Source organism: Malurus melanocephalus, unplaced genomic scaffold (genome assembly GCF_030028575.1).
Source record: "Malurus melanocephalus ecotype Western Australia unplaced genomic scaffold, MMel_1.1 scaffold_129, whole genome shotgun sequence".
NCBI lineage: Eukaryota > Metazoa > Chordata > Aves > Passeriformes > Maluridae > Malurus > Malurus melanocephalus.
The window spans coordinates 841,563-863,921 of record NW_026623361.1 but is presented as its reverse complement, the minus strand read 5'-3'; the positions used below and the strand labels follow the sequence as shown (position 1 = coordinate 863,921).

The 22,359-nt window shown below is 35.8% G+C and overlaps 1 protein-coding gene across 1 annotated transcript in view; it reads left to right on the top strand.

The window, feature by feature from the left end:
* The window catches only part of PPP4R3A (protein phosphatase 4 regulatory subunit 3A), a 41,720-nt gene that overhangs the window by 2,483 nt on the left and 16,878 nt on the right, over positions 1–22,359 (top strand). Inside the window, exons 2-4 of the mRNA XM_057370610.1 lie at positions 5,121–5,176; positions 14,562–14,660; positions 16,831–17,448. Coding sequence (XP_057226593.1) covers positions 5,121–5,176; positions 14,562–14,660; positions 16,831–17,448 — 773 coding nt within the window. The remainder of the gene's footprint in view (positions 1–5,120; positions 5,177–14,561; positions 14,661–16,830; positions 17,449–22,359) is intronic.

Genomic DNA, 22,359 nt, shown 5'->3' with positions numbered 1-22,359 from the left:
TCGTTGATACTGTCCTGGCCGCCTACATGGCTGTTGGGGTCGTGTTTAAAAACKGTAATGTCTCCTATACATTAACAATTTTCTGATTTTTTAAAAATTCTTTTTWTAAAAGAAACCAAAAGAACTGCAGTTCCTAGCCTGCTTGTGAAGAAATAGCTTATTCAAACTAAAATCCATTTATTAACTTTCTGCGGGAAATGCGTGCTTCAGACTGATTAGACGCTGAGTTGTATTGTTGTGAGTTCGCTTGTTGTAAGTGAACATCTGTAAGAAGGAAGATACAAATTGGTGTGTTAACTAAAATTGAGTCATTGCCTTGTGTTGCATAGCTGAGATACTCAAAGCAGAGTATTCTGCTACTCAAAGCAGAAGTTTCTCAAACTTACTAATTGACCCTAATATAGAGATATGTATTTGGCAGGATACACACTTTAGACGCCTCTCAAACTGCACACATATACTTCAAAGTGTTGAATAATAAGCAGAGTTAAAGTTCTTATTATAGCAGGTAGTCCTGGGTAGACGTGTACTCTATTAATAGGCTAGTTTTTCTAACTTGTTCGTGTAAACACCTCATAAAATTTGATTTCTATTTTGTTTACTCCCAGTGTCTATTGTTTGTGAGCTAATTTTCAAGGCAAATAGTAATTTTTACATGTCAGCATATGATTTGGGAAAAGGTATTGCCAGACCTGTGTTTTATATACTGTGCAATTTGTGGTTTTTTGTGTGTTTCTTTAACTAAATGAAGTCGTTGACTGTGATTTTTAACTTTTTTCCCCGGTTACCAAAGGCAAACAAGTGGTAGGAACCTGACATACACACTATTTGCCTCCATGTTTCCAATGCATTTTTGTATTGTCTTTCTTAGTCAGCTCCTTCTGTTTCCACAATGAAACTTCTTCCTTCCTGCATTTCTAAACCAGCTTTTCCTARCCTTTGAGCTGAGATTCATCCTGTGCACACTGGCATGTTCTTACTGACTTACTCCAGGAAGCTGACAGAAAACCTCGGGATCTGTCTGAAGGTGAAGGCTCCATTTCCTGAGTAGGGGAAGTCGTGGGGATGTGAGCAGTGGTTCCTTATGCGTGTGGGAAATTCCCACTCCTGTTAAAAGGCCAGTTTGGCTATGCACAGATGAACAGCAGAATTGCCAGTGGTTKGTTTGGCTGACTATGTGGGCTAGCATGTAAGCTCAGTCTTTCGATTTTGCAGCTGTGACTTAGTGTAGTAGGCTGCTTTACAAATGGTTGAGATTTTATAGCACAGTCAGGGTGTTCAGATCAAGGAAATAAAATCAGTATGCCACATCCAAGGTACRCTATCATTTGGAATTGGAGGAATAAGAACTAAATAAAAGGTGGCTTTATCTGTAGGAGTGTTTTTTGAACTTGTGTTCAAACACATGTGCTGGTGTTTGTTTTAACACCATCTTGAAAGAAAATAATTTAGAGCAGATGAGTGATTTGTGTTGCTAGCTGAATGTCTAATGTTCCCAGGTACTAAACTGTTGAGAGTCATTGCAGACAATTTGAAGTAATCAATTTTAGAACAGAAATACCATAATCTGWTTTCATATCAGGTGTATAATGCTTTGAAGCATGAAATTGTAATTTTTTTAYGCTTTAATAGCTATTCACTTTTTATTTAAAACCCTGAAAAGTTGCTTTCTGTGATTCCTATTTGCAGTGCGTTCTACTTGAATTGCAGCAGAGCAATAGTGAAATATTTTCTTACAAATTATCACCCACCATGTGTGTTTATGTTGGTAATCAGAAGCCTTTGRTTTCTTACCCATTTCTGACATGGCATTTTAGGCTACTATGGCCTACCTTACCTTATCTTAAAATGTCTTTGTRCTTCTTAGGTTTTACTTCATGGTTTCAGATCATCTTTTTTTGTTCTGAACCCAGATGACTGAAGTAACCTCTAAAAGTGAATATTTCTGTTTAAGTAGTTTTGTTAATTTGAAGGTTKAAACCTTTAATTGAAACTTACTAGTCCTGTATCTAAACTTTTTGACAAGCCAACGTTACCCCTCCATTGCAGGCCATATTTGCAAGCTCTCTTTTAGGAAGTCTGATAATTTTCGTTAGAAGTTGTAGTTTGCTGCTTCTGAAGTCTGTATGTTAATGATTTCTGCCACAGGGCAAGCACCCCCATCCTTTCTGTTTCTGTAATGCAGGTATCAGTAAACCTATACAACTAGCAGAAGACTTAGACAAARTTTGGCTTAAGTTTATTTTACCTTGTTTAAACTCAAGTGGCTAATTTTATTGGCTTGTTTTTAGGAAAGCAACATAGCATTTATCTTACAGCAGCATGGAGGAGGATGAATTGATTTTTTTGTTTGTTTTGTTTYTCCTGTTTCTCCCTTTCCTAAATACTTGTATTTAAGCCTCCAGAAGTGTCTTAGACACAGGAGAACACTTTCTTGGACCTTGGTTTAAGCTGTTTCTTGAGTTTCTGAGGATTAGTTTCTGTGATTAAGTTGCATCAGAACTGATTGCAGAACTTAAACCTCTGTGTGCATCTTGCAAGAAACAGCTCTCAAATTGAAACTCTCATTTAAGTGTAAACATGTTTGTACTGGTGAGGGGTAATGAGCACACTACTGTTTTCTGCTTTTGGGGAAGACTCCATACAACAGTTTGATGGGAGAGGAGCAGTGTTCAGATTAACTGGTCTTTTCCATACACATATTTGTAAACAAACCTGCAGATTTGCTRTTTAAGACTGTTGGATTGGGATACTTGACGACTCTAAATATAATTTAAAATAACATTGCATAGTTGTATGTCATCCCTTTTGAGTAAGTCTTTCCCTATACTCATATTCCTTCTGCAGCACAGAATCGTGTCTTATACCAACAAAACCCTTGGCTGTGGTGTACTGTATAATAGTAGCAGATAATAGAATTCTGCAAATCASTTTTCTTTTTTATAGGTGGCTTCAGATGTTATTTTTTGGCACCAGTGTTTTGCAATTGCCTTTACAAATTCATTGAAGGCTGTAATTTAAAAAATAACTGGATCTGGGTAATTTTGGAGCATTCATTAAAAGCACAGCTTGTAGAAAAGTGAGTTTTCAGATCTTACCTAACTTTGATTACAATCATTGGGTCTGTGACGATGAAATTTTGTTGGTGTATTTTTATGAAGTAGACTGGATAGTCCTAACATTTCCTAGGATAGTACTAAAGGAAAAGTACCTACATRGAAACTAATGCTTATGACAGAAACATTCTCCATGCTTTTTTTGCATTTCGATGTAAGATAAATGCTGTGTTACTTTCCTAAAAACAAGCCAATAAAATTAGCCACTTGAGTTTGAACAAGGTAAAATAAACTTAAGCCAAATTTTGTCTAAGTCTTCTGCTAGTTGTATAGGTTTACTGATACCTGCATTACAGAAGCAGCAAGGATGGGTGCTAGTAACAGAACGGGTGCAAGTTAGAAAACTGAAAAAAATTAAAAAAGGAGGAATAGTAAATTTGGGCTTGAGGCAAGAGATCTTTTTCTTTGTGTCTTGTTTTCCCTTGAGGGGTATTTCTTTCAGTTTTGTTGCTGAATTGTATCTGAGTTTGTAAACAGCTTTTACTCCAAGAGCAGTTGAGACAGGGTGGTAGCTTCTCAAGCCAACTTTAGTGGGGAAAGCTTCCTCTTTTAGAACAACAGACTTTGAAATTAGGAACAAACAGCCTTCACTGGTATATTAATATTTTTTATATATATATATATTTATTTTTTTTAAATTTTAAAATGTTAAAATACTTCACTGTGTCTGGTGATAGTAAGCTAATGAATATAAAAATCGTTGGTAAAACTTTTAAATTCACAAAGTAGTAACTGTTCTTATCATACAACAGAATGTTCTGAGATTTGTGTAATTCTTTAACTATACACCATTCTTATGGCAAGTGAAGTTGTGTGATCTGGTTCTTCAGTCTATTCCCTCACATCCCCCAACCTAGCATCTTCATAGGTGTCAGAYAGGGGGCTCGAGTGCATCCTCAGCAATTTTGTAGATGACACTAGGCTGAATGGCATGGTTGACATGCTCAAGAAGGACYTGGACAAGCTTGAGAAGTGAGCCCTTGTGAACCTCATGAGGTGCAAGGTGCTGCACCTGAGTCGGCAGCCCCTGATATCAGTCCAGGCTAGTGGATGAACAGAAGGTGAAGAGTAGTCCATATTCTAGTAATGTTTGCCTTAGAACTGTAGGGATGAAACAGACTTTAACACTTTTCTTAAAGAAAGTTTGGACTTTACTGAAAGAATAAATTTAAACAGGTAAGTGAATGGAGAAATTCCATTCTAAAGGAGTACTTGCAGCCTTATGTTTTATTATATGATTGACAATGCACGTTAATTTATCAGTATTTCTTCGCGTAAGCTGAGTCTCTGCAGAATTGTAGATTTAAGTCATGCACTGGCATTAGTGCAGCTGAGTATCCAGGTGGATGAGGGAAATAATTGGTCCAAGAATAAAATCAGTTTTAAGGATTGTTTTTACATAGATTAGCCCTTCAAATAATTTAAATGTGACACAATAGTGGTAACACTCAAAAGGAAGAGAAAGAACACACAGACAGGAGAATGGAATTACTGCTCTGTGTCTCACATCTGTTACACCTGCTGTGAAACCATTGTTCTGAGTTTATTGTGTGAAGTTTTTTGGTATTAGCATTCACAACATTTACTACTCTTAGTTTCTAGATTCGCTTCCCAGGAAAATAAGTGTTTTAACTAACCTTTAGGAACAAATACCACATTATTATGAATTTCACATTAAACAACCAGAGGTAATCTCTGGAATGCAGCTGTGATTCTTTTGGTGTGCTGATTTGCAGACTTTATAATCTCTAAAAAACTTTCTTTGGAAAAGTCATTACTCAGAATAAGAAAGGTTCAAAATTCAGTCCTCAGAGCACTCTTAATCATTCTGTACWGTGTGAACAGTATCTCTGAGGGAGAAATGAAATATAAAGCTCAAGGATAGGGGCTAAGAGACTTATTGTTGCTCGAGGAAAGAGTGATCAGAAAATTTATGTGGAGATGAAAATTTTAGTGCACATAATAAATAAGTGAATAAGTAAATAAGTGATTTTTTTTTTCTAGGCTCTCTTCTTTTGGAGTCCAAAATTAATCCGAACACTGCGTACCAGAAGCAACAGGTAAACCTACATTTCTTTTCTCATGTTTAAAGGCAGATTCTTTAACAATATACAACCAGTAGTGTAGGAATATAGTTATTTCTTTGCCTATTTCAAATTATATTTTATATTCTTGTGCGAAAAATAGGCAAAGTAGTTTGCACAGTTTTTGTGCATTACATGACCATGCATTATTTCTCTGCATTTTGGTGAAGTTACTCAGATAAATTGCATTCTGTTTTGCACCAGAAATTGCTTTCGAAGAGACAAGCAAAACCTAGTTGTGAAAATCACAAAGTAGCTGAGRTTCCTGAGGGTTATAGTATCTGAAACTTAATATCATGTGGGTTTTTCTACTTTATATTTCAGATGCTATAACTTTAAATGTATTTTTATTCAAGGGAAGACTAGAAGGCTTTAAAGCTTTTACATGTCAACCTTTTTTTGTCTTTTACTTGAGGGTGAGTATGGTTTACTAATGCTCCAAAGAATTCTGTATGCATAAAAGCAGCTTCTCACTTGTAGTTTGCACCTTGCTTCGATTATTTAAGCCATACATTGTGAACCCTAAAAGAATATTCCTGAGATGGATAAGAAGTGAGCTGTGTAGGTTTTGTACTTTATTTGCTGTTCTTGTTTCATGGATGCTGAGAGTTGCCCTTAGAGGTTTAAAAATGTTGAACCAGATTGTATTTTGTTGCCTGTTTGGTCGGCTCAGACTTGTTAATATCTTGTCAGGTATAGTTAATGTAATAAAACTCTCTTCAGTCTTTCAACTTTAATAATTTATTGCAGGCATAGACATACTGTTGTTTTGTTCACAGGCAGCCCCAGTAGTTGCCTCTCTGCAGCCATTTGTAGGATTGTGTTTTGAACTGAATGGGAAGAGCCAGTATGGGTTTAAAATACCCTTCTTGAAAAATTTAACCTGTGTCTGTCTCTTGATATAATTCATAATGCACCATATGAGCAGCCCATACTGAAAAACTCATAAGACCAGTCTGGAGGGGTCTGGAGAATCAATTCCAAGGAGTAAGAAAGGACAAGATCAACAAAAATGCTAAGCAGAGTAAATCTTAGCTGTAATCCTGACTAGCTTGAGGTCATGGTTCTATGATACAGTAACTTGAGCTTTAAAACTCCTGAACTGACACTGAATAGTATTTCACAGTTCTGTGGCATAAGGTGCTGATCTGGTGTAAACTTGCGTTGCTGGCTTAAATCTGTTGAAAGAGTTTTGTATCAATAGGCTTTATGCCAGATCACATATGAAACCTATTTCAAGTAGCCATAACTTGTGAGATTGGTAAAAACCACCACACATGCCTGTAAGTGTAACAGCATCTCCTGCTCTGAGTCAGACATGTATTGTAATCTAGTGCTGCATAAATCAGTACTGGTCCTTGTGAAAACATGGTTAGAGAAATAAAAATACTAAACATGAATCTGTCTCATTATTAGATCATTGTATATTCTCTGTGTTGGGGAAGGGGAAGTATTGTTTTTAAAGCTTTCAAATGCTGTATAGATAGAAATTTATATTTGTAGGTGGATTGTTCATATTATGTAAGCAAACCAGTTTCTAATATAGGTTGAATATGAGACTCCACTCTGAGAGCCTTAGAAATACTAAATATTTCTTGGTTTGTGTGTATTAAATCTGCTTTGTWGACTGTCATGTGAGACCTACTTATCTTTTCCGTTAGTAAAAGGCAAGTTCAGAGTTTAAATCTGATACTATATGAGCTGAGCTTGGAGCTTAGCTGCTGAAAGAAAGAGTAGATTTTTTCCAGCTCTGCTCCTAGAACTCTGAATAGCTTAAAYTTACTAAATCACAGGAAAATCAACTTGATACTTTAAATCCCTCTTCAAAAACTGGTAACTCTCTATGTRTGGCAGAAATTTCAAGCCACCTTACACAAGATCCATTTGTGGAACTGAGGTGGAAGGGTGAGTGAGATCTTTCTTTTTGACTGCAGAAGGCCACTTAGGTCATCTCACTACTAGTGACATTGCAGCCCGGGATAGAAGTCTTGCTTTTGAGTTTGCCTGCTGTTTGCAGTTGCAGTTAAAAAATTTCAAGAAAAATTTCCCAGAAGTYTAAGACTTGAAACTTCAAAGTAAGTGTGTAGTGTTATGATCTTGCCCGGCTTTTATCTTAGAATTTTGTTGTGAAGGTGAAACTCCGTTTTATTTTAAGGTACATAGCAGCATATCTGCTTCTGTTGTGACACATCATGCTGCTTGTGGGCTCTTTGAATATCTAATGGAATAAATGGATGGGTTCTGACTTTTGTTTAAGTTGATGTGAGGATTGCWAGAAGAAACAATCTTTTATTGGCCCAACTGAAACAATTTGTGTTTGGAAGCAAGGAGAGATAAGGTGTAAGTTCGCAGGGAGACTTGCTTTGCCAATTGCTTTGGATTCTTCAACAAAAGAAGCCTATAGGTACCTTTGTGATAAACAGTGAAGTCTTTCTGCTGGTGAAAGAACCTACTTATACTGCGCTATTAGTGCTAGTGTGAAAACATATCATCTCTTTAATTGTTGATATCACAAATTATSCCATCTCATGGTACGTATGTGTGTTTTTATAACTTCATATCTTAGACAATTATTTATCAAAATACTAGTGTGAAGACCTGAGGACAAGTTTGCCTTGCTGCCTCTGTTCCCTTGGTGTGTAAAACACCCATGGAAACTAAAACCAAACAAACCAACCAACACACCAATAAAACCCCAACAAAAACTGTATCTTCAAAGCTGAGTTTGTAGTGTGATTTTGTTCCAGTTGTCGGTTTTATATTTTTTGGTGGTCAGTATTGAAAGCAGTGACTGCCCTTTGTGGTGGTAAATACAGTTTTCTGCTTTTGGAGAGAAAGAATACTTGGAAGATCTTGAGTCCTGCTCACGGACTCATTTTTCATGCATCAGCCTGAGATACTTCCGTTTGCACAGTCTAGTTCCCAGTCTTCCTAGACTTACTTGCCATCTGAAGAATTGAAATAATTCCTTAAGGCGTGAGATGCATAGACARTCTTTTAACTGCCTTTTCAGTAGTCAAATTAATCTGTTGCAGTGAAGAGCCATTTTCTGCTGCATGTTCAGAAAGAAMGGTCTATATATCTGATTCTGCAGTGCAGAATTGCTACCAGTGGAAGTTGATTGATGCTTTGAACCATGTACTTTCTGGCAAGCTCATTAGTACTTTTACTAGAACTAGAAGAGAAGTAGCYATATGAGGAAAACAAGSTAGAAAGAAAACAGCTTGAGMGACTAATGTCCTATGGCTCAAAAAAAGGACTTAATATTTCTTACGTTAAGGTACTACTTGTATGCAGAAACTTCTTCAGAAATGCAAACTGTGCACAATACAGACACGTGAGCACCTGATTTCTGTTCTTGTTTACAGCTCTGTGTTAAGTTTTTTGGTATTTTTATTTAAAARTGTTACAATACTGGTCCTAAAACTTTGCCATGGAATATACTKGATTTAATTATGGGGTAAGTAGTAGCATACAGCTTAAAAGCTAATTTTTTTTAGTAAGTGGAATTTCATTATTCAAGGCATTGCTGGGTCACACATGGAATACTTAGTTTTTCTCTTCTGTTGTTGGTTATTTTCTTAATATTCTAGTGAAGTAGAAGATATTTTAATTGTGGGTTGAGGGGGGTTAAGACATTACARTTTCATAACGTTAGTGACAAAGATGCTGTTCTTAAACAAGTGATCCTTATTCAGAAAATTAATTGCCCTAGTGTATTAGGGCAACACACCTTCCTGTGCAGCCCTAAAAGGTTAAAAACCCTCTATACACATAGCATTTATCTAGGAAGAAACCTGATATGGGTGTGGACTGAGGCTTTTCAATATACTTTGGTAATGCTTTAAAAATAGAACAGTAAAGATTTCTGTCCTTAGCTTTCTTAGATGCATCCACTGCATCCTGTAATGCAGTGATGAAGTATTGCATCCCTTCCTGTGCCTGTTACAAGGAAGTATTGCATCCCTTTCTGTGCCTGTTACAAGGAAGACTTGAGTTTCTTACAGCTTCCACCTACAGAATCTTGCCTCTGCACTTGAGATGTCTTGTGTCCTTTGCCTTGCAGTAATTTTTTCAGTTTCCCACAAGAATAAAAGGCTGAAGTTCATCCAGAGTGCTGTCTACTAGCTATGTAACTTGAAGGTGGCCATCCTTGAATAAAGGAGAGCAGATTCATTAATAAAAAAGACAAGTTTTAAAAAAATCCAAAGAGTCATTGACAGAATGCTCAGAGAATATGAACTTCACGCCCCTGCTGTCATGACAAGCAACCCAACAATGAAACTATTTCAATAAAATTTATACATATTGTAGCTAAGATAGTAAAGGAAAGTGTGCRGCTTTGCAGGGTGAGGGAATAAACAAGGGGAATGGTGGGCTGTTCTTGGATTTGAGGTGGGCTGGTTCTTCATGTCTGTTTTCCTGTGTACTGTGATTTTTCTGCTGTTCCTGAGGATGGCCAATGGTCAAGGTTCTGCTAATATATAAACTGATTATATTCCATGTGGTTCATGGGAATGCAACTATGAAATCACTAATTGAGAAGTTGYGTAGATTGTTGAGCTTTCATGAAAGCTAGTAGAGCACAATCTGAGTATGCCTTTGACATGTTAATCAGTTTTTTTAATAAATTGTTAGCATATCCAGATAACCAGGTTCTAGGTGAAAAAGTGCAYGGAACCAAATGAATTTAAACTTCATATTACATTACTTAGGTAGGTTTTTAGCTTGAAGATTCTGCCACAACCTACCACAATAGCTGTATAATTTAACTTAAAAACCCAGGGTAGTGCCAGTAGTTTATTACATAAAGAAAAATGTGATAGTAAATATTTTGATAGCAAGATGCTGAAAAGTGTCCTGACATGTCCAGGGAAGTTTCTGTGGCTGTAAACAATATAAGGGCTTAGGTAAGGAATTAGCAATCAGTCAGTCAAAGAGAGGAAGAAAGAGACTTGTAGTGTTTTACCTTCTATGGGTCAGGAARGTGTCATAGGCCTGAACCATGCGAAGGCATATAGGAAGAGATTMATTTCCTTCTTAAGACTGAAAGCAAGAATTTATGGAATACTCACCTTATTTAGGGGGTCACCTACTTCTTGAGTGTAGCCTTAATCTCATAGGGATGCCAAAAGAAAGTTTTGGAGCTGCAGAGAAGACTGGTGTTCTCCCTGGTCATGAATAGTAGTGAGAGTCCATTGTCAAAAGTAACATCTTTGTTAATTTAATCATGTTAGGAAAGAAATCCTAGTAGAATCAGATCCTGAGTACTAGTTGCTCTAGAATTCTTTGTGATAAAATCCCAGAACTTGCTTTGGGGATTGTGTCAGTACTATGAAACACACCTGCTAATCAGTTTTTTAATAGTTAAATAAAAGTTGGCCTTTAGTGAGTGCTATGGCAAGAACTGTAGAGATAGTGTCTATCAACAGCTTTTTACTGTTGAGGAAATGAAGCCTTTTGGCAATGGTTTCAAGAAATGAGAAGCTATATGGTAGATATTAAATCCTGTCCATCTAAGTGCAATTGCCGCTCTTCTGGGTTTAACTATTGCAGGTTAGCTTCTGGGGCATGAAGTCTCAAATAAAACTGCAGCACCCAGTAGTGCTTCTGGACAACAACCTCTGAATAACCAGAACTTGCTTCATGTAGGCTTGATGCAGCCAGCAGTGAGAGAAGCAGAACAGGAATCCCTGACTGTATTCCAAACTTTTGCCTCAGGCTGTGCACTTGTAGGGACTAGAATGTCCAAAGCAGTCATCCACTGATTGAAATGATTGATACCTCTTTATGGGAACATTAAGTACATAGGTCCCCTTAAAAGAACCCATACTTAGAACTTTTGGTTAAATTTTAAAATTCCTCATTTTATCCACGCAGTCATAATGACCACAAATATAACAGAACACAAACTTAAATAAAAGGTTCTAAGGAGACAGCAAGTTCTGTATGGGCTAAGACAGTCATGACGCATCCAACTGGCACTACTGTCAAAATATTTTTTTTTGCAAAGCAGCAAATGATTTTTCAATCTTTGAATAAGATCATGAACTCTACATAAATAGCTCCTGATTATCATCCTATTTTTAAAAAATATCTTGCCAAGAACTGTGATGCATCTTGAAAAATGTGAGGAGCTAGAATGCTGGGATTCTTGCAGAGCACTCATTATAAGATCTTTCAATGATAAAACCGTTGTCCGTGTTTGTGACAATTCACACAGTGTCGTTCTGATGGAATGCTGCTGTTTCACATTGTTTAACAATGAGCTAGATAAGAATATTTTTTAAATGTTTTAATTATCCCATCCAGTTCCTTGTGTAGATGCTAACATTTTGTATGAAATGCAAAAATAAAGGGCATGCCTTTGYTCCAAACGAGCCAGAACTGCTAATCAAAATAAAATTGAAGATTTTATGCTTATCAAGGTGTAATGTGCAACACTTACCTCCTTAGCTCTCTAACCAATAGCCACTTTTACTAAGCGTAGTTATTCTTACTCCTGTTTTCTCTTGGAATGGAGGAGGCATTCTTACGAAATTTCAGTTGCTTTCCAGTTTCAAGAAGTAATGTTTGACATTTAGAAGCAACAGATAGTCCCATTCTGTAGCTGAGAGATCCACAGTAGTTAGTGGACTCAAATTACACTGAAGAAATGTCAGATCAARCATGTACAAAGATTTATTTCAATAAAATAAGCAGAAAGTAGAYTGTTACTTGTGTGTTCTTCTGTCTTTAACTCCATCTAGAATTTCCTTCAGYCGTTTCTTCATACATGAGTCTTTTACTGTTCTTTTTGATGCTTGTAAGCGTTGTTCGATTAACAAAATGAARTTACTTGAGCAGAACTATATATTATGCAACTGAGTGAAGTGCTTTTTGTTTCATGTTCTTTTTTTAAAAGCCCTTTGATGCTTTTAAAAGCCCTTTGCACAAACGAACACATTTTAGTAAAGATCCAGAGAGTAGCAATTGATAAATTTCTGTTGAGCAMCCATATTACGTAACTCTTGTGTAATAAGACAACAGATACTAATAATTKCAGAAGAACTTTTCTAATATTGATAAACTGGAAGGTGGTTGTTCTGCTGCTCAAATGATTCATTTTAGCAGTTTTTTGGTATTTTTTCAAAAAAAAAACCCACTAAAAACAATCAGAATGTATAGAGATGTGAACTTCCATGTTTAGTAGTAGATGATCTTGTTTAAGGGACAAAATTGCTGTGCTRTGGCCAAGTGCACTTCTTTACATCTGTGACTAGAGTTTTCAAAAACAGGTTTAACTTAGTCTTTCATTTTTCTCTGCCTGTCTTCTGTCCTCTCTCTTGAYCTATTGCAGAATTTTATTCAGAGACTTAGAGCTTTTGTTTATTAAACTTAAACAGTTAGTTAATGTAAATAACACTGTCCTTTTTAGTATTCTTTTAGTCATTTCCCCCTTTGTTAGTTGTGGTTTTTATCAATAAGAAATTACATTTTGGTCTTTTGAAAAATGACTTAGGAATCGAGCCACTTTCACCTGAATAGAAATGTAATTAGATGGGAATGTTGCAAGTTCTGCTAGGGTTACTTAAAATTTAGTGTTAGAGTTGTTCAAATTTTTAAATTAAATAAGCACTACTTAGTGTGAAGCTAAGGAGACATTGGCCTTGAAAATTATTGCAGTAGAAATACAATTGCAGAGATAAATGTATTAGAATTTGAACCTGATACCTACACTGCAGTAAGGTACATACAGTTTTTAAAATATGGTAAACAAAAAAAAATTGGGGGGGGGGCACCTTCACTTTTCAAATTTTTATAAACTGATTTTTCTTGCTCTGTTGGAGTCAGCAGTACCCGCTGCTGTCAATCTGTTATCACCAGAGTATTTGCACCATGACCTGTCCTATACAGAATAAACTATTAATTATGATTTTTTCTTCCTTTTGTATTTTGGAGGTGGTCTTCCTAAATCCCTTTCTTCTGTGTACCACCTCTTCCTCAACCCTTTGGAAAAGGAAAAGGTAAACTATTTGCCATTTACAAGGTAAAGCCATTAGTACCTCTGAAGCAGTATAGCTGCTCTGGTAATGGCAAATTGATTATATTGTATTGCTTGACAAYCCTATTGGAGCTGCCTGATGGTGCTGTTTAGATTATAGTTTAGGATAGGGTGTTTTCTAGTAAGTACATAACGAAATCCAAATGCAAGGTTTCTCTTTATTGTCAATATTCATGTTAATATCACTATAAACAAAACCTGTACTTAATGAGGTAAAAATGTTGTATGTATAAATAGAAAAATTCTCATGTCTCTTGCCCTAGTGAGTAAATGCATGGTTTAGCAAGTGGCTGAAATAATGGGGTATCTTGGAGCTATATGTATTTACTGTGGATATATTTCAGCTGTTACAGGAAGACAAAAGACTTACAGTAAAAGTTGATTCACTAAACAAATAAACAATGCTGATTTTATYTTCTTATTAATTTTTTTAATTCAGTTTTTCTAAGAGTTATTTAGCAGACTCTATGTAAACTACTTCATTAAATACCTTATCAGTGTGTGACATTGCTTTTTGCAGCATCGCCTTCCACTTTCCTATATTGGTTTTGCATCCAGTTTGAGGGCTCTGATAAACGCTCTRATAAACTATGCTAGTAAGTTGATGAGAGCTTCATTGTCTGGGTAGTACAACAGCTAAGCAAAGTTTCAACTAATTTCTAGAASTCTAGGGTGAAACTTCCTTCCAGAATTGTAGTTTGGAATTAATAAAGCTCCAGTGTGTGGTTCAGTGTAGTGGGTCCGTGTGCTCCTAATGCAGTAAACTGTGCTGTTCCTGTTCTTTAAGGTTTGTAACCRTCTTGGGGCTACCTTTTAAACTGTTGTTCCATGCATTAGCAGTGTCTTCTGGGGCCAACAAAAATGAAAAAATGTRTTATAACTTTGATCCTATAGAAAAAGTGTAGTTTCATGAGGTCCAACTGAAATATTTAAAAAACCCCCAAACATAAATCCCCACAAAACCCGTTGCTTTTCTTACTGTATTTTATTAGAGAATGTCCTGAAGTAGAAGTGTGTATTCTAGATCAACTTTTTTGGAGATTTACAGTACTATGGTCACATAAAGTAAGAACTAAAACTTTTCATCTGGTTCTGGAACTTCTTTGTTCTGATTTATGCAGAATTTTTTTTAATCCTAAGAATCCTGGAACATAAAAAAATGTTATGRAATGTGGTGGTTGCATTTGTATTGTATTATTGTCTTGTCATAATTACGTGTCAGGCTGTTTTTATTTTAAAATTTTGCTCTTTAAACACTATTTAGATGTGTAAAGTCTGAAATATATTGCCTGAAAATACTCCTCCTCTCTTTTAAAGGATACCTTGATTGTGTGGTCTGAAGCTGAAAATTATGATTTGGCACTTAGCTTTCAAGAAAAAGCAGGATGTGATGAAATATGGGAAAAAATATGTCAGGTAAGTTTGATAAATGTAGGATTGAGACAACCTAATTCATCTGAATGTTCGTGTTCAAAACTTTTAGGCTGTTCTGAAAGGTGAATTTAAATAACAGTAGGTGGCAAGTAAAAACTTGTTTAGCCAGCTGTCCCAAATTTTGTGTTTTTAAATTTGAAAGCTTTCTCCTTCCTTCAGAAATTTAATACAAATCTAATCTATATCTTGGGTATTTTTATAGAGCAATTTCAGGTCTATCACCTAAGATAACTTTTTAGCTCTATTATCACCTAAGGAAGTGTAGCTCAAAATGAGTGCTTAAAAAGTTACTTAACAATGTCATACTTAACTTTTTTCAGGTTGGCCGTAAGAGAAAAGATTACCTATCTAAGTTTTATTGTGGAGAGAAGAATGCATATGAGCTCTTAGTCAGTTTTATAATGTACTTCTTACAGAATACACTGTAATATATACTTCTATATATTTATTATAATAAAACCATATTTTATTTAGTTTTTCTGCATTTCTCATTCTTCTGTTTCAAGTAAGGGAAATACTGAGTTTCTCTTGGAAATWCTTTCCATGTAAATGTTGCCAGGCTATGAAAGATTGATCTGATAGTAGGAGATAGCTCTATCCCTGTATTATCACCTTAAAGATAATATTTTAAGAAATCAAAAAAAAAGTATGTGTAGCATGTATATATTTTAACATGTGTTTTACCAGTACCACCAAATGAGTGTTTAGTCACTCARTGTTATTTGTGGATAATATTTAATCAGGTTTTCACTACTGACCCAAAAGATTCACTTAGGTTAGTTCACTTTGTCAGTTCTTGTTCAGGTATTTTCTTCCCTTCTGAGCTTTGCAACTTCTCTTAATTCTATGCTACATTATGTGGGATTTTTCTAAATTACTCTGAATCCTTCTCTGCGTTCTTTCTGTTCTTTACAAATGGAAAGCTCTCCCCATTCTGTCTTTTCAAGTTTGTTCTCACTGATTTCAGAAATGAAGCAAAAGARATCTGGTTTCATTGTTACATGTGTATAGATTATTCCTTTTTTTATGAATGAGTCTTTCACCACTCATGTGAATAAGTACAGAAACATTTTCAAGAACCTTAACAGTCAATGGACCAAAAGCTGGGGACAGAAACAAAGTGGGGAAAAGGGAAATTTTGTTCTTAGGAAACACCCAGATAAGAAGCCCAGCTTCCTCACCCTCATGTAAAGATCTAATATTTTTGTAGGAAACCACTGTCTTTACATCCTGTTTCGGGGCCATGTTATTGTATTTGTGTCTAGTATACTTTATGGATCTTAAGCTTCCTTAGTCATTAAAATTTTTCTGAAAGGAAAGCTTTGATACTGTTTAAAATGAAAGCAGTTGCTGCTATATGAGCAGAACAATATGTGGGTTTTAGCAACATTCTAAGTATAGGCTTGCTGTTACAAATGAAGCATTATTTCTCCCAGGGTTTTTTGCCAATTTTTATGATTAAAAACAACAGCACCTTATACTGTTCTGCACAGCATTGCCTCTCTGAATTTGACACATCAGACTTCAAGCAGATGCTAAAATTGAGATGTCATTAAAGCTGGTACACTCTGGTGCCCAAGGATCTGTGCATTTTTTAACTAATTCATACTTTCTACAGTTTTCTTGTCTTTCTGGAGAGATCTTTGCAAGTCCTGTGCATCATTTTTCTGATARTCAGTATTCCACTATTCTTTTGTCAGTGTTGGTTTGAGCTTTTTTGTTCTTAAGGGGAGATTAATTAACACTGATTTGCATTTGAAAATCTGTCTGCAGAGAATAAAGACTGGAAACAAAACAGCTTAGTTCAGTAGTCTATTATAAACTTGCTGTCCATATTAATAATTGTGAATTTCTGTTTTTGTTTGAAGTACTCAGAAAATGCAGCTTTTTTCCTTATTCTTCCTCCTGTTTTTAAAAATAAAATGAAATGTTTAACTTCTAAATAGTTCTGTAAAGCTTTCTTTTTGAAGAAGTCTTCTCGTTATCTCTTTTCTTTTCCAAACCAGCTATACTCAGTGTCAAACTGGATTTGCCTTTCTGTTTTCCCCATACAAAGAAAAAAGTGTGTGATACTTTGAAGTGGCATTTTTTTAAAAAAACATTCAAGTAGCAGTAAAATTAAACTCCACTTTGTACACATCTTATTTTGTAGGTTCAAGGCAAAGACCCTTCTGTCGATATTACTCAGGATCTTGTTGATGAATCTGAGGAGGAACGCTTTGATGATATGTCATCRCCAGGTCTAGAATTGCCATCCTGTGAACTCAGCCGACTAGAAGAAATTGCAGAACTTGTGGCATCTTCACTGCCTTCCCCATTACGTCGTGAAAAACTCGCACTAGCACTGGAAAATGAGGGTTATATTAAGAAACTCTTAGAAATTTTTCATGTGTGCGAAGACTTGGAGAACATTGAAGGACTACACCACTTATATGAAATTATTAAGGGAATTTTCCTTTTGAACAGAACTGCACTTTTTGAAGTCATGTTTTCTGAGGAATGTATAATGGACGTAATTGGATGCCTAGAATATGATCCATCTTTATCACAGTCACGGAAGCACAGGGAATTTCTGACTAAAACAGCAAAATTTAAAGAGGTGATACCTATATCTGATCCAGAGCTAAAGCAAAAAATACATCAGACATACAGAGTACAGTATATTCAAGATATGGTCCTACCTACTCCCTCAGTTTTTGAGGAAAATATGCTATCAACACTTCATTCTTTCATCTTTTTTAATAAAGTGGAAATAGTTGGCATGTTACAGGTAAGTTTCAAAAACTCATAGTCTTTTACTTGTGCTAAGAAAGTTGGATAATTATTCCTGGAGAGATTGAGGTGCTTCGGTGGAACCTTCACTTGTGTGATCTATAAGTAATTGCAAAGTGTGACAGAAAAGGCATGAGTTTGAGTACTGAGCTGTCAAATACACATTCTTTATTTTCTGAATTTGCACTAGATTTTCTGTAACTGATTTAAATGGAGCAAACATATGTAGAATATTGAGTGAGGCTCTTTGGAATGGATACTACTTTTTGTGCTTTGAATCTTTAATAGTTTTGAGAGTTGGGGTTTTTTTGTATTTCGTGGCTTTTTAGTCTTAGGGATATTTTTTGTCATGTTACCATGAAAAAAGTTAAATGCTTTGCCTAAATTTCACAATGTAATCTCCTACCATGATGTTGCTGTTGCTAATTTTGAAGTAAATTTAATTAGCTGTTGGGAAAGTACACATTGAGAACATAATACTGCTTTAGATGTTTCAATGATTTCTTAGCTTGTCTTAATRAGTCCCTGAATAATGCTCCTTGGAATTACCATTTTTCATTACTGCAAATCTAAAGAGATTATTTGATGCTTTACATAGCTTACCAACATCTTACGTGTTCTGTACCAACCCATGAACTTCCTGAATGTTAGAGGTTGGTGGCACATATCTGTAAGGAGAGCTTTCTAAAGCTTTCAGCTAGSTCAGCAAAGTGTTACAGCACATGTATACTGGTTTTTAGAAATCAATTATCATTACCTTAGTTCTCCCAGGGTTTAATAAATGAATAGCTGCTGTCTGAATAGRGCTATCTGATCTGGAGAAATGGACCAAGTGTTAGATGTTTACTGATTACTTTAATCATACTTGTCTTTGGTTTGCCTCTTGGGATGTATCCTGTTTAATTTAGTGAAAAACACAGCAAAGGAGAATGAAAATTCCTTTTGCAAGCTCAGAAAGCAAATAATTGCCAAAACTAGGCCTCACAAATTTTCATCCATCACACTCKGTTATCAGAATACTGGTTTTACTTAATCCATTCCCTTGGAGTTTTAATCTATCTAGTAACACCTGGGTCGTCTTCAGTAGTACTAGACCCCAGCTTATGCCCAGCTGAACCAAACTGTTCATGTCTGTATGGGGGTCCTTTATAAACAACATAGTTGTTTATCTGAAGCATTCATAAGGCTTGAATTATTTTGGAATTCCTAAATTTGAAGAATTTKACAAGTCTGACTGAGAGAATGTAGAGTAAGATTCCATTAAGGGGTCTCAACTGGAGCATCTAGTATTTGACTGTTGCCTCAAAAATGTCTTCTTTACAAGGGTTGCTAAAAGCAAATTTCTGAAGATGATGCATTTTGACTTGAGGAGGAGGAGAGGAACAATTACTTAGGAGTCTTGGTGACTGGCTGATTCTGAGAGGGATCTTGAGCTTCAAAAAAGAAACTGGGCAAGGAGAAAGAGGGCCTGATCCTGCAAAATYTTTAAGGGTGTGTTTGCCAGACATCCCAGCATAACTTTATTGAGGACTAGTGACAGATGAGTTTCCTTTTTTCTGTCTCTTGCAACTTGTGTTATGTTAATAGATGTAGGGTAGGTTTTGGTTAGAATATCAAGGTTTAGTGCAGTTCACAGTTGAAATAGAGGCTCAGATCTGATTTTGACTTGTGTGACAGCAGATTTTTGAACCTTACCTGCACTTCTGTTGCTGTTTGCTATGGTTGAGAMTAAAGTGTACTTTCAGATAAGCATTTGGAGTTGTTGAAGTGCTTTCCACAGTTTGAGGAGCCCAGAATGATGGCAACACAAGAAAGATTATACATCCTATGCTATACTGTGTTTCCACACAGCAGTGAGCAATGAGTTTCTCTAGCCATGAGGGAGAACTCCCTGGGTTTATAAGTAAGGATCTGTTGGAAATCATTTGACATTGTTGATCAATTTTTGGATTTGAGGGAATTAGAACTAAGACTCACAAATTAAGTGTTCATTGCATTTCTAAGGGTTTAAAATGATTGATTGATTGATTGATTGATTGATTGATTGATTGATTGATTGATTTTTTCAAATTCTTGCAGTGTAGCTCTAATCCAAGGTTTCAGCCAACTTACCTGGCATTTTATTTATTCATTTATTCATAGAGCAATAGGTCAGGCTGCACTTCTCTGTAATCCCTGCATTCTAGTTTCATTTCACCCCCCCATTMCTACAGTCTGTGTATAAAATGTATGGTACTGTTTCTTCCAGTTTCTTTAAGCAGAATAAATAATGCTTTGAGAACTAAATTAAAAGATTGATTTTGTTGAATTCGCTTCTATAACTAATGCCTAAGGGCTTTCTTTCATTCATGTATGGTTTAACATGCATTCCTGTAGCTGGTAYCACAGCCCTTGGTGTGTGTGGAGGGGGTGTTACTTCATGAAGGATATAAAGTTCTCTGTAGTTCGTGGTGTTCATTATTTTAGATCTTTTGACATCTTGGTGCTAACTTTACATGTGTACCTAAGAAGTGGTTTCCTGTATAAGTCATTATTAATTGAAAAGACTCTGGGATACTTCACAGTAGTTTATTGGGAACCCAGGATGAGTCTCAAGTTCTTAGCTGATGCGCTGCAAAGATTGTTAATGCCTCTGCTGTTGACTTTGGGTTGTCTCTCTTGGACAATTGAGGATGTAATGAAAGTGATCACTTTTTGGGGCGTTTCACTTGGCAGAATAAAAATAAACTCCCTGAGCGGCTGATATCTCATGACATACTGCAGCTCTTGTGTGTACAACTGAGTTGTTGGGTGTTCAGTTCTTTTCTCTCTCTCTCTCTGGTTATGAAGGAAAGGAATTCAGTTCTTTTCTCTCTCTCTCTGGCTATAAAAGAAAGGAAAAGAAAAACTCTTACCACCATCATGGAAAAAAAATGAGCTCTTATGAAGCCTTTCCGTGTCAGGCTATTAGCCAGAGTGGCACCTTACAGTAATCTCATCTCAATTAACTCAGCCAGACTAGTTTCAGGGAAGTGACTAGAAGTTCATGGAAGACTGTGCAGATCATGTCTTACGCTTTTGGACAGGCTGAGTGACTTTACTCAAAACTGCCACTGGGTTTTATTTAAGGCATTTCGTCAAGATTAACCATTTTTGGTCACTGACATTTAAAGTTAGTTTTTCAGTTATAATTAATGAATATTATAAATGAAAATATGCTGATTCTTCAGAGTTGTGGCTTTATTAGAGAGACTTTGCATGTGTTTAAGAAAAAATTAATTCTGTAGTCACGGAAGATAATTGCTTGCATGATTTTCCTTTCTTTGGTAGGTAAATTAACTTTTGCCCTTTTGTGCTAAAACCAAAAATAGAAAACAGCTAACCTTTGACATTAGGGTTATGAACCATATTCTTCCCTCCTTCTGCATGAAGTTAGCTTTCCCATAATTTTTATAAAAATGTGCGYACATTGATGGCTTTTCTGAGAACTAGAGGTTAGCATATTTGTGATTCAATTTTATAAGATCTGTCCTTTTAAGTGAATATGGCAACATCTCACTAAACTAGATCCTGTTGCATGATGAATATTTAAGCCATGAAAGCAGTATTTCCAGCCTGCAGAATTAACTGTTGTGGAAATCTACTCAAGTTACAGATTTTGTCATTCACAATGTATAAGATACCTAGGAGGTATAAAACATTATTTTTGCAATTTCAGCCCCTCCTAAYATGCTCTTACTGCTTGAGGTCCAGCCTATTCTAGTCTTGAGATGTCATAGTCACCAAGAAAACCTTACTGAAACATAGAGTTCACCAAGTTTTGAGAGTGGGGGTGGGACAGGTAAGTGGTGTTTCCTGCTTTATATGACGCTCTTTTGCAATTTAAAAAAAATATACTAATGTTCACACTGAAGGCCAACAGTTCTTTCCCTTTGTATTATTAACTAGTTCRTAAAAAACAAAAACTTGCAAAACTGCGCCATAGAGTGAGCGAACACTATTTCCTTCTGTTCTCTCCCCCTTCTCTCATTGGTGTGTTCTTTTTGCAAGCAAGATCATTCCATCTGTTTATCTTCCAGAATACAGAATATTGTTAGGATTACTTTTGGGTATGTGCATTTAGACTTCAAGGTCATTTATTTTCAGGAAAGGGGAGATTAGAAGAGGAAAATTGGACATATGTTAAAATAGTTTTCGTGCCTGGTAGAGCAGTGATCARATCATATTACTGTACTGGCAAATCAGAATTTTTAAATACAGAAATCATATTACTGATAGTCCCTATATCTCTTTTCAGAGATATAAAAATATCTCYAAAAATACAGGCATTTAGGTACATCTGTATATTTTACTGTATTTATTTATTTATAATAATAGGCAAGTTTCAGTTTTGAAAGTGGTTTTACAGATAGTTRCTTATTCTTAACAGAGTCCTGTGGATGCACACATAACTACATAATTATCTGCATTGTTGTTTTAGAGGAAGAACTGTATTAATGCATGTTGGTAGTTTTACCCAAATCCAGTCTGCTTTTTTGTAATAGTTGGCTCAGGAATAACTGGAGATTTTATACTTTGAGCAAAATTCACCTTCCAGTAAAGTGTAAAAGGATTCCAGTTTCTGAGGGAATGACTTGGTGAAAGATATTTGCAAATGGTGCATGCTCATGATCTTTGGGATTAACTTCTTCATTGTAGAAAATAATTTTCCATGTGGATAGAAACTACACAAGTGATTTGGTGGCTCTCGCTACTGTTCTAGCATGTTGATTTAAGTGGAAGTAGTGCATGATGAAGGCGCATGTGGAAAGGCAGTCTGATACAAAGGAGGTTTTAAACTAAGAAATCTTCTGTGTGGTAGCAGGAAGGAATGTGTGTGTGAAGAGGTAATTATCTGYTTGCTAGAAACATTTTATGAAAATCTTGCTTT